Below are 18,540 nucleotides of genomic sequence, written 5' to 3'. Positions count from 1 at the left end.
ATAATCGATTGAAATACACCGTCACCAATTGATTGTGTTGTTTCATATCGGCAAGATTTTGCATGAGAGGCAACTACGCTGCCTAAGTATGTTGAGAGACATAAAGGAAAAGGAGAACAAAGAGCTTTGTAAAGAATTGTATTTGATTGATATACCTCACATGTACATAATACATCCATTTATACAAGAAAGAATAATTTATGTAAGGAAATACAATAATAGAGAATAATGCTATGATCTCAATAATAAGGAAGTAGCATAATATCTAATATCCATTCTCCATATAAAATCCTAACATATCTCCATTGAATGCACAATATTCTCATTTCATATCAATAGGAGGAGATAAACAGTGGAGAGAGAAAAGGTTAGAAAAGCAATCATAAAGGAAAAAGAAAAAAAATAGGTTTTTATTTTCTTAGATATGCAAAACGGAGAGAAGATTAAGGGAGAGAAAGAAGAGAAGGAAAAGAAAGAGAAAATGAGAGGGCAGGTGATGTGGAAAGTGGTGATGTGGCAGATGGTGTGGCATTGTCACATCAGTTACCACATCTTTTTGTACAAAGATTCTTTGTAAGAGTCTTTGTAAGTCTAGCATTTCTCTATAATGAATAAAGCGGAAACAATCATAGTTTCTAACAACGGTTAACTCAATACCTTGTTTCTTACAATGCTCAGCCCAATACCCTAGTTTTTAATGATGCTCTATCCGGTGTGTTTAATAACCTTTTACAAATATTTTGTATTCTCACATTTTTTTTCTTCATCATTTTGAATTGGTTCTCACCCCTATAAATTATAGACAATACAAAAAATATTCTACTTCTAATATGAATCTTATTCTATTCTTAAACAATGACTATCATAATTATATTCATATTTATAATTGTATTACTCTTAAAATATTTTTTCTAGAATACAATTCCACAGAAAACCAAATCAGGAAAATGAGCCATAATAGCCCAACAAAAGATTTTATCTCACTTCAAGATTAGGGATATCATATAAGGAGTTTATCGTAACAAATGGTGGATAATTCAATTTTCTCTGATAACTCTTTGAAATTCTCCTAAATCTTCATTAGTAATAAAGATCTAATCAGAAAAACTAACAAAATAATAAAAACGAGTTCAAACTATTAAGTCAGTCTTTAGATTATTAAACGTGATACCAATGATTCAAAACTTATGGGATAGTTATTGGAGCTCCACCAATCTAATAGACTTACACAAAAACTATCTAATTACGAGTAAAGCTGGCAATTGATGTATAAATACTTTATTAGATGATTTGTTTAAAATATTCATTTATTTATTTGTCTTATAACCAAATTATTTTGATTATAGTTTTCAGTTTCACTTTGATTCTTGTTTTGAAAAGATTAAGAAATTAATTTTGATTATATTCAAGGATATTTTAGTTTCGTTCACATAATTTAATAATAGATTATATCAGAAATTTGCCTCTTCCACTGACAAGATCTCACCAAACACAATGTTAGAATTTTCCTCCCTGCTCTTCTTTTCATCACGCCAAAATACAACTAGTGGCTTAACATCTATTAATTACTTAGTAAGGTTTAATTAGGGTAATTTAATTAATGCAATTAATACTAATATATTTAATTAATAAATATATTAAATATTAAATTGTTAATTTATTTATTTATTACACAATAAATACACATAGGTGCCTACCCATGTAGAATTACCGAATTACCCTTGTCTTTGTAAAAAGACCAAAATAACCTTTAACACTTCTTTGATTAAATATACATTCCACAATCAATCCTCCTTATAGGCTCCCTATCATGTTGGCAGTGAGCAATATCGCGATTAACTACCAATTAATCGTCTCATTATTCACAGACCATGATTGGCCTCTAACAAGGCGTCATGGCCACCAAACAAGTAGAGATCAACAAAGAATTGATCTCTATCAATGGTATGGTTACTGTGCAATCAAATCCTTTTATTATACCTTATCTTCTCAAGACTAAGGTACAAAAATAGTGTCATCATTAGATCATAACCTTGATGTATTTGGTGTTTGGTTATCGAACTAACGATTGGAATAAAATAGGATTTGAACAACAATTTAATTCTATTGTGATCACATATTTATAGCCGTTGCCCTATAATCAAACTTCGTAGTGAGATAAATTCTCCCGTAACCAGGAGTGACGAATCCTTTGTCAATCTACCATAGCCATGATATATTTCATGATGTAGTCAATCACCACCGTCTTGATAACCCTAAAAAGGATTATGTTAGGCTAGTGTCAAACCACACCACTATGTACACACAACACTCCCATGATCTCAAGTCTTAGGATTTTATGTATCACCATTCGTAGGAGGATTTGTTCCATAGAGATTGGGTTTACCATTTGCATGAAATCCTCCGGTGGGTCTGTCAAGTGAACTTGCATCCAACAAGCACTCACCTGTCCCACCAAGTTGTCACCTAATAACTTTAACATGTGAGATCTATCACTACTTTTCAGTAGGGTCATTCAACATTGTGATAGCTTTACCGTATTATATATGCCCTAGGTCAAATAATAGTGGAGCTATAGACGTTTCTAGAATGGTCACCATATGTACTCATAGGGATCTCATAATCAAGACTTAAAATGTTTGATTCCCTCGTCACAGTTCTACCATCCTAAAAATATATATTATAACACATACGAGATACGAATTACATAATATAAATATAGCTTTTGATAATATTTATAAACATGATACATTAGAGTCAATTGCAATAAATTGATTGGCTCTAGAGTACCTACTCTAACAAGTTATTAGCCTTAATTAAAAAATGGCAACAAGATTGGGTAGAGTTAGTGGCCGGTGTAGTCTCTTTTAAGAGTTAACGACTTTTTCCTATCCAAATAATGGGTTAATGACACTTTCCCATTCACAATCTCTTAAAAAACCAGTTTAGTACTTAATAATTTTCGACGTGGGAAAGGGTAAGATGGACAAAAGTTTGCTATAAATGAGATCAGAATGGTCAACTAGCATTTTGCATCTGAAATCAAAATTTAAAATTATAAAAAACAACTTTCTTCCTCTCTTTTTCTTCTTTCTTTTTCTTTCCTTCTCTTTCCTCTCTCAGTTGCACTAGGCCACTTTCTCTCTTTTTTCTCTTTCTCCTTCACTTTTCTTTTCTTCCTTCTTTTTTTCTCTTCCCATTCTCTCTCTCTCTTTACCCCTCACTTCCCATATCCAGTCGCTAACACAACAAATGTCAACTCCTTCCCGATCTAAGACGAGACATGCCACATCGTTGTCGTCATCAGCCACCCAAAACGGTGGTGGAGAGAAGCGTAAGGAAGAGTGATGGATTAAATGATTATGCTAGTTGCTTCTCTACAATGAAGCACTAAACACAATTTTGTAATGGGGGTCAATATGTTGTTTTTTGAATTATCTAAACTTTACCAAATTTTAGTAAACTTAATAGAAGTTAATTTCTTTGTAGAAACACTGATTGCATTGCGTTTCTCTTTTTCCTCTTAATCATAATTGATTCTTCATCGATCTCATAAATGAATTTCTCGGCAACCATATTATATAAATGAGCTAGGCGGATAGAATTTTCAATGTAATTTGGTACGGATTCATTCCTTTGGGTGGTGATGATTATTGCAAAGATGGCTTTAAGCCTTGGAAGGACAAATTTATTGTGAAGAAGAGATAATCTATTAAATTGTATTTACTTGGAGATCATAGAGAATCCTTGCAACTTAGATATTTACAATTCATATATTAGATATTTAGGTTGTGTTGTTGTGCCTGAGAAAGGGGAGAGACGATGAGAAGAAAAACTATTGACAGGGTGGCTTTGGTGCTAGTGGTGGCGGTGGTGCAATTCCCCCTTTTTGCTAGCAATGGAAGAGGCTGAGAGAGAAGAAAGAGAGAAAGGAATTTTTGTCTTTACAATCAAATATTGTAAAGTTTGGATGGTAAATTGGTCTTTTCTAAGTAAACGTAAGAAAAAGTTGTTTACTCCCTCTTAACTATTAACATGTGCCGTGTGGCATCTTTGTAATATAAGAACGTGGCTCCTTCATGGGAAAACGTGGCTTTATAAGAAGTCTGTGGAAGTGTTACGTGCCTTCTTCAGTTTAAATATCTATATTCCATGGAAATTACTATTAAACTATCTATTTTTAATTTCATGCATTTACTTGGAAAAGACCCAAGAGAAATTATCAGTCAATCTCAGATGGGACAAGGCCAAGAACACAAGACACGAGCTGAACCTCAAGTTGAGATTCAGGTCTCTCTTCATCTCTCTTTCTCTCAAGTACAACGCAACGAAATTAGTATATAACTAAAGAAATTTTAATTAAAATGTAGTTTGGTTATGTAAAATAAATTGCAGGAAAGAGGGGAAATATTTTTCTTCTACAGGCCTAAAGTTGACAAAAAAGAAGCTCACAGCGTAAATGATGTGCAACGATTGTACCTCGTATTGCGGCCGGAGTCCGGTGAGAAAAGTGTTGAAGAAAAACAAGAGCAGGAGTCCGGGAAGGAAGGCTTGAAGAAAGGAGAAACTGGCTCTGTAGGAAATCAAGGCGGACACGGTAGCCAGGTTGTTAGGATTAGTGTATAAACTGGCAAATTTGTAATTTCTGTTACTTACACGAGTAAATGGCAAGTGCTACTCACTGCTACACACGTGTATTGTTTGTAAATATAAATGAGTTTGTAAACTCTGTATTCTTTAATCAATGAAAAGATTCAACAGTAACAAACTTTTCTTCCTTTCAAATTCGTATTCTCAACTTGGTATCAGAGCTACTGACCAACGTCAATGGCCAATTTTTCTTCAAATTCTTCTCCACACCACAAATCTGATAAAGATTCAGCTCAATCTGGACAGAAGCATAGTTCTGATTTCAGCAATCACACTTGCTCAACTACAATAACCTCAAACACACTCCCTGTAATCAACCCTAAACTCACCAGAAATAATCATAGATTCTGGAAATCGCAAATATTGTTTGCAGTAGGAGCTCATGATCTTGAGGATCATCTCACCGGAATGATTGCTTGTCCAGCGCCGTTCATTCGAGTTCAATCAGATGGCTTAACCTCTGAAGTTGTTAAAAAACCTAATCCGGAATACCACCTCTGGAAGAAGACAGATAAGCTCCTCGTCAGCTGGCTGTTGTCATCCATTTCAGAGTCAATCTTTTCGGTAATCTCTAAATGTCAATTGTCAACTGAGATTTGGCTCACTCTAGAAAAGGAATTTCTTACTGAGTCACGAGCTAAAACACTACATATTAAGACCTTACTGCAAAATACAAAGAAATATGATCTTAGTATGCATGACTACTTTCTTAAAATGAAAGGATTTGCTGAGAGTTTATCCTCAAGTGGAATTATGATTTCTGATGAAGAATTGTTAAATTTCATCTTAGATGGTCTTGATTCTGACTATGACGCAGCTGTAGTGAACATTACTACTAGATTAGAGTCTAGATTAGATCCTATTTCTGTTCAGGAAGCTCAAATAATTCTGTAGAAACTGGAGCTTAGGTTAGAAAATGCTAATAATGCACTGACCTTAGCTATGCAGTCTGAGTTTCACGGGATCTCTGCTAATGTTACAAATCTAAGTGTTGATAGTAACAGAAACAAGTCATCATTGGATGCAAATGAACCCTTTTTAAGAGCAAGTTCCCAGTCTTCCTCACATACACATCCATTACCTTTACAGCAAACACATAGCCTAGTACCACCTCATTTTACTGCAAATCAGACTGCACATCAAACTTGTCTTGTGTACCACACCCCTCCTAATCACTTTTATCCTTATCAATCTGGTCATGTTACTGGAGGAAGAGGCATAGGTAGAATAGGTGGTAGGAACAGATTTGTTTGTCAAGTTTGTGGGAAGATAGGACATCTAGCTCTGCATTGTTACCACAGATTTGATGTGCACTTTACTGGTAACAATGCACAGGTCAGGAACAATATGAGCCATACTTTTGCCCCTCCAAATTTTGGAAGACATGTTGAGCCTACAGGATCACCTGTTTTTCCTACTGGAAGACCATCCTTTTATCCACACTCAGGATTGTCACAAGGCTCCAATTTTGGACCTATTAATCCTTACACTGGAGCTGATATGCATTCAGGATCCTTAGTACAGTCTTCAAAGGAGTACAACACACAATTGTCTTCTGATTTTACCCCACTAACACATCAATCCTTTGGATCTGGACCTGCCAACACAAACAGTCAAGTGTTCATGGCTCAATCTCAGACTCATAATCAGAACCACACTGCTGCAGCAATCAATTATGTTGCTACACCCTCAGCTGTTCAGAATGCAGCATGGTACATGGACTCTGGAGCAACATACCATGTCACTTCTGATTTTGGGCAGTTAACAGCAAGCACTAGCTACATTGGTAGTGAACATAATTTAGGAGTCTTGCACCTTACTTTGCTCAACATGGTATTACTTTTAGACATCCATGTCCTCACACCCACCAACAAAATGGTAGAGTAGAGAGAAAGCATAGACAAATTATTGAGCAAGGTCTAACCTTACTGGCACAAGCTCACATGCCCCTCAAATTCTGGTGGCATGCCTTTCAAACTGCAGTATACCTAACTAACAGACTGCCCTCTCCAGTGCTCTCTAATTTCCCTCCCTTTCAAAAACTGTTTCATCATCTCCCAAACTATTCTCACATAAAGGTCTTTGGCTGTGCTGTTTATCCATTCCTTAGGCCCTATAACCATCACAAATTTGATTTTCATACCACTAAATGTACTTTTATTGGTTTCAGTTTGCAACACAAAGGATACAAGTGTCTTGCTCCTAGTGGTCGAATTTATATATGTCAAAGTGTTAAATTTGATGAAATGGACTTTCCTTTTTCATCAAATTCACATATTTCCAATACTTCAACTTCTCACTCAAATTCCATACAGTCCTCTTCTGGTTCTGTTTTTCAATCTCCTTGGCATGTTCCCAGTTCTGGTCCTGGTTCTATAGTGCCTGATAATCCCATTAGTCATTCTCAAACCTCTCCTTCTTCAGCATCAATGACTGATCACCCTGGTTCTACTTCATCTTCTCTTTGTCCTACCACACAGGATCAGATCTTTAACAAGCATGACTTATCTTTAGTACCTGATAATTCTACTTCTCCTATCACCATTGATTCTGATGCATCTTTTGAAACCATCCCATTAATAGTTGATTTATCATTTCCATCATCCAATATCCCTACCCAAACCCTAAACACTCACTCCATGGTCACTAGGTCCAAAGCTAAAGCTCACAATACTGCCCTTATCTCCACCTCTCACCTTGATACCAAGGAACCAAACACTGTTTCAGAAGCACTCTCTCATTCCTCTTGGACAGCTGCTATGAAATCAGAATTTGAAGCCCTTTTAGCTAACCAAACCTGGGAATTGGTGCCACTAACTCCAGACATGCATCCAGTAGGCTGTAAATGGGTGTTTAAAGTTAAACATAATGCTGATGGGTCTATTCAAAGGTTCAAGGCAAGATTAGTTGCAAAAGGCTTCCAGCAAACCCCTGGAATTGACTACCTGGAAACTTTCAGTCCAGTTGTTAAATCACCCACTGTTAGAGTCATTCTTAGTCTAGCCGTGAGCCATGAATGGGATATTCAGCAGGTCGATGTTAACAATGCATTCTTAAATGGTGACCTAGCTGAAAGTGTATATATGCTACAACCAGAAGGGTTTGTTGATTCTGTCACCCCTCATCATGTATGCAAACTGAAAAAGGCACTCTATGGATTGAAACAGGCTCCAAGAGCCTGGTTTGACAAGCTTAAGGCAGCATTTCTGGATTGGGGTTTTGTGAACTCAGTGGCTGATCCAAGTCTGTTTATTTTCCATAGTCAAGATCAAGTCATGTATGTCTTAGTATATGTGGATGATATACTCTTGACAGGAAACACTCCTCAGCTGATTCAAGAAACTGTCCAGAAGCTTAACACTCAGTTTGCTTTGAAAGTTCTTGGCTCTTTAAAATACTTTTTGGGTTTTGAGGTTACACGAGATGCATCTGGTCTTTATATGAACCAAGAAAAGTATGCAAATGACATTCTCATCAAAACCAAAATGGTTGATTGCAAGCCATGTTCTACTCCAATGGCAGTTGGTTCTAAACTCACCCCTGATGACAGTGAGTCATTTGACAATCCTGCTCTTTACCGCAGTACCATTGGAGCCCTGCAATACCTTATCCTATCCAAGCCAGACATTGCTTACTCAGTGAACAAACTGAGTCAGTTTTTAAAGGCACCAACACAGCTCCACTGGCAGGCTTGTAAGAGACTTTTGAGATATATTAAAGGAACTTCTAACTATGGAGTTCATTTCACTAAAAGTCATATGTTTCAGCTGGAGTGTTTCACTGATGCTGATTGGGCCAGCAGCTTGCATGACAGAAGGTCCACTAGTGGCTACTGTGTCTTCCTTGGATCCAACTTAATTCAGTGGTTTTCTAGAAAACAAAGAGTTGTTGCTCTGTCATCTACAGAAGCAGAGTATCGAGCTCTTGCACAGGGATCAACTGAGATTGTCTGGTTCTGCAGCCTATTCACTGAGCTTGGACTGCAACTTTCTGGTATTCCTATCATTTGGTGTGACAACCAAAGTGCTGGTTCCTTAGCCTCAAATCCTGTGTTTCATGGCAGGACAAAACACATTGAGCTTGATGCTCATTTTGTGAGAAATCAAGTTACTGACAACAAACTAAAAGTTCAGTATGTTCCTACTGAATTTCAGAAAGCAGATGTCCTTACTAAGGCATTGCCAGCTTCCAAGTTTGTACCATTTCGAGAAAAGCTTAATGTCAAAGCTACTCCATCAGTTTAATCAGTCTGCTGCAGATGCTCTGTGTTACTTGTGTTTACATATTGGAATTTTGATGAATTAACAATCATGGTTGGTTGATGTTTCAGAAGAGCTGCATGTTGATTTAATGTGATGTTGGTTGATGTTTCAGAAGAGCTGCATGTTAATTTAATGTGATTCTTGCTGAAACTTCTGAATGTTGAGTTGAAGATGATTTTGCTGAAAGTTTTGAAAGTTGATTTGATGATTTGTGAAATTTTAAGTAGTGCAGAATTGGAGCAGAATTGTCAGCTTTTGAAGTATTGGTAATTTGATGATTTGTTCTGTTGATTTAGTACTAAAGGTGAGTTTTGAAGGCTGCTGTTTCAATGTATTGTTCAGGACTACTACGTATGTTGTTTGCATTGTTTGTTTGACTGCTAATTGTTCCATTGAAAATATTGACTCTGGTGAAGCTGTCAGCTTGTACTGCTAAGTCTGATGATTCAATGCTAAGCTTGATGTTGATCATATGTTGCAGTAATGGAGATTAGTAATGAGAAGATTATGGAAGTCTGGTTTAAGGGAAGATGTTAGGATGAGTGTATCAAATGGTTCATGCCTATGGAAGTTTGGTTTAAGGGGAGATGTTAGGATTAGTGTATAAACTGCCAAATTGTAATCTGTTACTTACACTTGTACTGCTGTAAATGGCAATTGTTACTCACGTGTATTGCTTGTACATATAAATGAGTTTGTAAACTCTGTACAGTTGGTTAATAAAAAAATACAACAGTAACAAACTTTACTCTTTTTTTCCCTCTCAATTCTTATTCGCAACTATTGTGATAGATGGTTTCAAAGTTTGAACTCAGAAACTTAAGAAAGAGAGTAAACGTGACCGCCAGACCAATCCTTTGGGCCGGGTTAACAAAAAATAATGATTATTAACGGTAAAAAATTGAAAAACACAAATAAATTTCTCCTTCGCGGTTTAGCCTATCCATTGAAGAATGATAAATTAATCAATAAATGTCTTCAAACAATATTATACAAAGTCCTGATCCCTTGAATATCATCTCCATGCAAACCTTTGCTCTTCCAGGAGAGAAAGTAGGGGCCATGATAGCATCCTTAACTAAGCTATGATGGAGTCCAAGAAGATGACCAATTTCATGCAAAGCAAGAGTCTCCAAGTCCGATGCCCCAGGTGTTGACCCCACTGACCAATTCTCGTCTGAATCATAATGAAACTTCCCATCCGTTGGGGGATATGCATGAGCAAGAGTTCCACCAGGGCCATCAAAAGGGTTACCATCTCCATGATCACCACTTTCAAAACTAATCTTGATATCAGCTCTGCTGATGTTACAACTCCAAGTGAATGTGAAATGTGTGTTTGCAGCCCATTTTGCGAAAGCTTGCCTATGGGTCTCATCGCATCAGCTCATGTCCCCAGAAGAAATGCATAAGTGAGATGATACTTCGTTGATGGCCACTTTGGATTTCCTTCAAAAAACGCAAAATGAGAGACTGTATGGAAATGGGTAGAGCCATGGGGGTCAACCCTTTTCTTGCCCGACCGCATTCTAGTTGTGCCATTTACGGTATCTGCCATTGCGCATCGAGACATACTCATTTTGGACACAGCTTTGTTATCCAAAACTCCAGTAACGTTTAGATTGTAATTGAGCTGGTAGGTTTTGAGAGCAGACTCTAATAGCTTATCAAAATCATCGTCGTTGGCATGTGTTCGATTTGCGGAAATGTCATAGTTCAAGTAACCAAACTTTTCAATGTCCTTACTCATTATATAGAGAACTCTTATAAAGTGTATTGATGAAGGTCAAAAATGATCATTAATTATTCATTTTCGAAGTTGAGCTAGCTCGTTACTCGATAGTAGAATCTGGATTAACGTTGCTTGCTCATGCATCCATGCCCCTCCAATACTGGTGGTTAGCTTTTGAAACTGCTGTATATTTGATAAATAGAATGCCTACTGCCACTCTTTGTAATATGTCCCCTTATCAAAAATTATTTAACAAGGTTTCTGTTTATGATGGTTTGAAGGTCTTTGGATGTACTTGTTTTCCCTACATGAGAAGTTACAATAAACATAAGTTTGATTTTCATACCATTAAGAGTATCTTTGTTATCTTAGGCACACATAGAATGTTTTTAAGGTGTAAACACTTAGAATGAAAGGCACTTGGAATAACAGAATGGCCAGTATGGGAGATAGGAAGAAACTCACCACTACCTACTTGAAGTTGATCCTTTCCAGAATAGTCTTTGTTGAGATTCAGATGATGGAGGTCTGAGGTAACATGATCAGTTGCTCCTGAGTCCATATACCAAATTGGATCAGTGGGTGTGAGGGATGAGGCAAGAGCAAACTGTTGTGATTGAGGAGAGGACTGAGCAGGAGATGTTGAAGGGTGATACTGTGAATCAGGTGATGAGTTTACAAAGTGAGCTTGGCTTTGGCTTGGCATCTGTTGACTAGGAACACCAAAACTAGTAGCTGCAGCATTATCAACGGTCACGGCAACACTAGAATTAAATCTGTCAGATGGAGTGCCCAAATGAGAACTGTGAGACTATTGAGCATAAGGTAGTTCCCCAAATCCACTATATGGACGATTGCCAGATGTATACTATCCAGTGTTGTTCAACTGAGGAGTATTATGGTGAAAGTGGCTATTGGATTGTGGGAGAGGAAAATTCTCATAAAAGGAGCTTGGCTGTTGTGACGTGTTTGTTGTAGAGGGTTGAAGCATTCCAGTATAGGCAAAATTGTACCTATGATAACATTAACTAGCAGAATGTCCTACTTTGTTACACAATTGACAAATCAACTTGCCTCTCCCAGAATTTCGACCTCTACCCCCACCATATGACATCCCTCCAAAAATAGGTGATTTTTTATGATGTAGAGTTTGCCCAAGACTTTGCCCAAAATTCTGACCGAACTGTGGAGGAGCAGCTAAGAGAGGATATTGGGGATAATAAGGATTACCTAGTGATATTAAGGTAGGTGCAGTAGGATAAAGGGAACTAGGCACTCTGTTAGATTGTGAACCTTCTACCTTAGGTTTAGAAACACGATTTGTGTCACTAGGGGAACCATGTGAAGTTTTTAAAGTACCAGTTGAGGCTATATGTGCTGAACAGTTGTACAAATCAATTGCATTGAATTTTTCAAGTCTTATTTCATACTTCTATAGTAAAAATTGAGCCTCTTGCAGTGTGACAGAATCAAACTTTGACTCAATACGTGATGTTAAATTTACTACCACAGCATCAAATTCAGGTCCTATCCCATCAAGATCATACTGTAAGAGATCCTCATCCGCAATTACCATTCCACTAGCTGACAAACTTTCAGCAATTTCTTTCATTTTCTTAACATAATCACCTACACTTAAATTGCCTTTTTGTGTAGTTTGAAGAAGATTCTTAAAGTGTAATGCTCTAGCCTTTGAGTCAGTAATGAATTCATTCTCTAAGGCAAACCATATTTCAGTGGAATTCCTAACTTTGATACATATCCAAACATACTTTCGGAAATTGAAACCAAGAGCCAGCTAACTAGAAATTTATTAGTTCGTTTCCACAATATATAGGTTGGATTCAATCGTTCATTAATAGAGACATTATTGACTTAACCTCACCACTAATTTGACCTAAATCTTGAGTAATATCAGAATCAGCAACAATAAGAGGGGAGGGACATGCAATCTTACCAAGGAGATAATCCTCAAGTTCGTGTGAACCAATGGTAGATAGTACTTGAGAACTCCAAAAGCGATAATTGCTTTGAGTGAGTTTGGGATTGATGACTTGTAAGCTGGTGGCTAAAGCCGACGAAGTTCGATTTGCTGAGTGATTCAACAATTAGTTTGAATTGTTGAGTTCATTAGTAGATTTAGAAGGATTCACCATTGACGCAAGTCAGTGACTCTGATACCAAGTGAAATATACAGAAGAGCTGAAATGAAGATAAAATGAATTTGAGAGAACAAAGCTATCTTGTATTCAATTGACTGAGTTTTCGATACAAATGAGGAAGAACATTGTTCTTTTTATAGTGATACAGAGAAAAGAGTAAAGTGAAAGTGAGCTGAAAGTTCTACTTAAAGTTCTACTTAAAACGACACCACTTTGGCCTATAATCAAAAGCATCCAATCACTTAACAACTTTGCACTTTCATCCTCTTATATCAACAGTGTAGCAGGACTAGTTTTACTTAGTCTCTGGAGACTTGAACAATTATATATATATTTGAAATATTCATGTTTGGTGATCACTGGTATATATGTTCATTTATTATAATAAAAGAGTTTGACCTAGATGCCATAACATTGAAGAATGAGTCCAAGCAAAAGTTGAAGAGTTAAGGATCTCATATTATTTGATGTCGCAGTTGATTTAGTAAGCTCTAATTAAGCTTATCATATTACTGAATAATTCATATTTTACTGCAAAATTAATTATTGCGACCATTTAACATACCAAATAAGAATATAGTACTGCCGGTGGAAATTAACCATCTAAATTGTCAATAATTAAGCTGAAAATATATTCGTGGTGATTGAGATTTAACTTGGCACAACCAAAGTATGGCCTTTAAACGTTATTTTTATGATTGACCACCAACCAAAATAGAAATCATGCAAAAAGATTGAGAAATTATTTTAAAATGGCTTTGGCTTTACAACATATTCTTTGAAGAGTTAAATGGTCATATCATTATGAGAACAGGAAGCATAATTATCTCTTATTTGATATCAAAATATTGGAAGTAACTAAAGGGATTAAATAAGTTTCTTTATTTGTGGGTGTCTTGTACGCACTTTAATTAATACTTGTAGATGATTAGTACAACATCCTACTACTATGATCACTTGTTTAATCTTAAAAGTTAAGGGTATTCAAACCTAAGATTATGCGTCTTAATCATACATCCTAATACTAACCTTACCACTTGAGTTACCCAAAGGTGGATGGCAGTGTTAATTATCTTTGCAATTAATTTCTGGAATGTTTTCTACTCAAAACTTTTCTTACCAGCTTAATAATATACAATGTTTATTTTTGTTTATTTTCTCAGTCGTTCTCATAAGCTTTTGCTTATTATTTTCCCTATGATTCTCATAATTAGCTTCTGCTTATTATTTTCTATATGATTCTCACGAACTTTAACCATATTCTAAATAATATTTTTGTATTACCAACCAGCCAAAATGGTATCCTTAAAAGATCAAGAAAAATTACCTTTATAAAATTTCTTTCCTTGTACATATATATGCTTTCCTTTACATTTATTTTGGATCAGCTTCAAGCAACCATCCTTTATGTAGAAGCAATAAATAATTAAAACAATCGAAAATCAAATTTCTTCAAACATTATACAAAGTCTTGATGCCCTTAATATATATCATCCCCATGCAAAACCTTTGCCTGTCCAGGAGAGAAAGTAGGGGCCATGATAGCATCCTCAACTGAGCTATGATGAAGTCCAAGAAGATGCCCAATTTCATGCAAAGCAAGAGTCTCCAAGTCATATGCCCCGGGTGTTGCCCCCACTGACCAAGTCTCTTCTGCATCATAATGAAACCCCCCATCCGTCGGGGCATATGCATGAGCAAGAGTTCCACCGGGACCATCAAAAGGATAACCATCTCCATGATCACCACTTTCAAAGCTAATCGTAATATCTGCTTTACTGATGTTCCTAGTCCAAGAGAATGTGAAATGTGTGTTTGCAGCCCATGTTGCAAAAGCTCGCCTAACAGGTTTCACGACATCAACTCGGATCCCCGGAAGAAAGGCATACGTGAGATGCTACTTCGTTGATGGCCACTTGGGGTTTCCCTCAAAAAAAAGAGAAATGAGATACTGTATGGAAGTGGGTAGAGCCATAGTGGTCCACCGTTTTCTTGCCGGACAGCATTCTGGTAGTACCATTGACAATATCCGCCATTGCACATCCAGATATAATCATTTTGGACACAGTTTTGGTATCCAAAACTCCAGTAACGTTTAGATGGTAATTAAGCTGATAGGTTTTGAGAGCAGATTCTAGTATCTCATCAAAATCATCATCGTCCAAGTGCGTTTGATTTGCAGAAGTCTTATAATTCAAGTAACCAAACTTTTCCAGATACTTCTTGAGACACCTTTGACCTTTTCACATTTGTGACAACCTTGGAGATGGTTGAGGAACTCAAATGGTGAATGCTTATTGTCATGGGAATCTGCGAAAGCTGAATGAGAGAGGAGAGAAAGGAGGGTAAGGAAGGAAATTGAGAAGAGGCTAATAGCTTTTGATGCCATTGTTGAAAAATATTGATCAACCAGAGAAAAGCTCTTGTTAGTTGTCTATGTTGTATCCCAAGTTTATTATCTTTATATATAGAGAGAGAACTCCTATAAAGTGCATCGATGAAGTGAAAATTTCATTTTCGAAGTTGAGTAGCTCGTTAAACGGTAGTGTAGCAGGACTAGTTTTACTTAGTCTTTGGGGACTTGAACAACCTAGGAACAATTATATATATTGGAAATATTAATGTTTGGCGGCCACTGGTATATTTCTTCATTTTTATATTAAAAGAGTTTTGACCTAGATGCCATAACATTGAAGAATGAGTCCAAGCAAAAGTTCAAGATTTAGGATCTCAATTCTTTGATGTAGTAAGCTCTAATTAAGTTTATTATATTACTGAATAATTCATATTTTATTGCAAAATCAATTATCACGATCATTTAACATAGATATAATACTATCAAGTGTAAATTAATTATCTAAATTGTTCAAACAATTAAGTTAAATCGAATGAATAATAATATATGTATAAACTTTTGATACTAGCTTATCCATATAAATTGATGTGTTTTAATGTATTAGATAATTTTATTAGCGATAATTTAAACAAATTAGAGTAAATAATGTGTTGTAAGGTCTTATGTTCAAGTCATGAGAGGGGCAATTATCAGGTTTATCTAAAAAAGCAGTAAGTTTAACCATTTCTGTTATCCAATATGGTAGTGTTAGTTACATATGCAATTAATTTTCGGAATCTCTCCTATATATTAAAAGCTTTTCTCACTAGAATTTCTTCCATTGAAGGCTTTTTTTCAGCTATAAAATGAACCTGAAAATCTTTTATGTGTTTTGAATTTATTATTGATTGTCATCGCATGGTGTCATTAGGTTGTTTAGCCTTCTATTCGGTGGTGGTTATGATATATGATGCATGGCTTGTGCTGTGGCTGTGGCTGTGTCTTTTTCTTTGATTCAATCTACTGGTGATGAACTGCGGTGAATTAGTTTTGGGTTCTCTTTGATTAGTAATGGAAAGAACTATTACTATAAGAAACTGGAAAAAAAATAAAATATCCTTCGCCCTTCTTTTATTTAAATCAATCAATCCAAAATCGGATTTTCTTCAAACATTATACAAAGTCCTGATGCCTTGAATATCATCCCCATGCAAACCCTTCGTCTCTCCAAGACTAAAAGTTGGGAACATGATAGCTCCCTCAACAGAGCTATGTCCAAGTCCAAGAAGATGCCCAATTTCATGCAACGCAAGAGTTTCCAAGTGAAATGCATTCGGGTTTGCACTCACAGACCAAGTCTCGTCCGCATCATAATGAAACCTCCCGTCCCTTGGGGCAAAAGCATGAGCTAGGGTTCCACCGGGGCCATCAAAAGAACTACCATCCCCATGATTGCCACTTTCAAAACTGATCGTGATATCGGCGTTTCCACTGTTCCGGGCCTCTGAGAATGAGAAATGTGTGTTCGCAGCCCATGTTGTGAACGCTCGTCGAACGGGACTAAAGGCATCAGATCTTGTCCCCTGCAAGAATGCATAGGTGAGATGGTACTTGGATGATGGCCACTTAGGGTTTCCGGCAAAAAATGTAAAATGAGCAACTGTATGGAAGTGACTAGAGCCATGGCGGTCGGCGTTTTTCTTGCCAGAGCGCATTCTAGTCGTGCCATTGACGATATCCGCCATTCCACATCGAGACATACTCATTTTCGACACGGTTTTGGTATCCAAAACCCCGGTGGCATTTAGATGATAATTAAGCTGATAGGTTTTGATTGCAGACTCTAATAGCTCATCAAAATCATCATCCTCCTCAGCCTCTACTTGATTTGATTGAGTGTTATAGCTCAAGTAACCAAACTTCTCCATATATTTTCTTAGCTCATTGACGCCTTTGACCTTTTCACCTTTGTGACAACCTTGCAGATTATTGAGAAACTCGAATGGCGATGGCTTTTTGTCATGGGAATGAGCCAAAACGACTGAAAGATAGAAGAGGGAAAGGAGGACGAAGAAGGGAAAAGCTTTAGTTGCCATTGTTAACTCTTGATCAACCAGAGAAACTTGCTTGTGCTGTAACGAATATTATCATGTGTCTATTTATAGAATGGATTAAGGTTAAAATGGTGATTAATTTGGAAGTTAATTAGTTGTTCGTTACACAACATCACATATATAAAATGACTTCTACTTTTCAAAGTGTCTGGTGGCCGACAATATTATAAACTGGTAAAGATTTGAACATCGTTATTAAGACCAATTTTTTCTACAGAAATCTCTGGGACCTGGTCGTATCATACTACAGTAAATCAAGAATAAATTCAAGACAAGTTCATGACAAACACTTCAAACATAATCATAATATACTTTGAAACTTTTTGATAAGAATTGTCATTCTACATTTAATTAAATAACATTATATGTTTGTTTGATTTTCCATAAACAACAAAAGAGATGTCTATCATTATATCAATTATTTTAATAATGGAAGGAAGATTCATAGAAGGCCAATATTATTTTCATAACACAGAAGAGTAATAGACCCGAATGACAAAAATTGAAAAGTAGAAACTCCTCGCTATGTTATTTGCATGATTTGCGGAGAAAATTATTTTATAGCGAATTACCACATATGAGATTAAGCATAATTCTGCAAAGAAGTAATCCATGAAGAAACGCTCAACAGTATTTGATTGAATAGTTAATCCCTTGAAGAAGCCCTCCACTTTAATTGGTATTTTTTTCATGAAAAACAAATATGAGATAACAAATCTCGTCTTTCACTAATATTTTGAATAGTTAGTAATTAAATTATGTTAATATCTGTTGATTTGAATCATCATTGCTGCTAATAATGAAACTAACCAATAATAATATTGGTATAATATTCTTTTAAAGGAAAGAAAAAGTTAAGGTACTGCTGGTATTGCTGGAAATTAATATTAATTATTCGAATTCTAGGTCTAATTAAGCTTGGATTGGAATACAGCCATGTGATTGAGTTTTGGGGTACTAAAAGTATGGTGTTTATTAAACATTATCAATTGTTATGATGGGTGAACCCAAATGAAATTATTGGAATACAACCATCCTCAAAGTTATACTCTCTGTTACACAATATATTTTTATTGATAGATTTAGATTAATAGATATCAAACTTAAATGTATGGCCGGGTAGGAGCCTGGAAATTTTAGAAATTGAGAGAGAATTTGTACCAATAATTTTATCAATCTTCGATAATGTAGAGGAGATATTTGACATCGAATGACGTCTTATTATAAAATCACTACAAGAACTTAAATCCTACCCACGATGTCCGACTCCAGGACTAGGAACAGA

The 18,540-nt window shown here is 36.1% G+C and overlaps 1 protein-coding gene and 2 pseudogenes across 1 annotated transcript; all 3 read right to left on the bottom strand.

Moving 5' to 3' along the window:
* Positions 1 to 9,890: 9,890 nt before the first annotated feature.
* LOC116133049 lies at positions 9,891 to 12,256 on the bottom strand (annotated as a pseudogene).
* A 2,002-nt stretch (positions 12,257 to 14,258) lies between these two features.
* On the bottom strand, positions 14,259 to 15,195 carry LOC116133091 (annotated as a pseudogene).
* Positions 15,196 to 16,307: 1,112 nt separating this feature from the next.
* On the bottom strand, positions 16,308 to 17,237 carry LOC116133089 (metalloendoproteinase 3-MMP-like). The gene has a single exon (XM_031418757.1). It carries the CDS (start codon positions 17,235 to 17,237, stop codon positions 16,308 to 16,310), a length of 930 nt encoding a protein of 309 aa, XP_031274617.1.
* Between the last annotated feature and the right edge of the window lie 1,303 nt (positions 17,238 to 18,540).

Source organism: Pistacia vera, unplaced genomic scaffold (genome assembly GCF_008641045.1).
Source record: "Pistacia vera cultivar Batoury unplaced genomic scaffold, PisVer_v2 Contig265, whole genome shotgun sequence".
In the NCBI taxonomy this organism is placed as follows: domain Eukaryota; kingdom Viridiplantae; phylum Streptophyta; class Magnoliopsida; order Sapindales; family Anacardiaceae; genus Pistacia; species Pistacia vera.
Note: the sequence above shows the minus strand (reverse complement) of the source record. Positions and strands in the feature narration are given on the sequence as shown.

Bases quoted from the DNA above. Each gene is read 5' to 3' on its own strand.
- LOC116133089 (XM_031418757.1), bottom strand. From the start codon at position 17,237: ATGGCAACTAAAGCTTTTCCCTTCTTCGTCCTCCTTTCCCTCTTCTAT.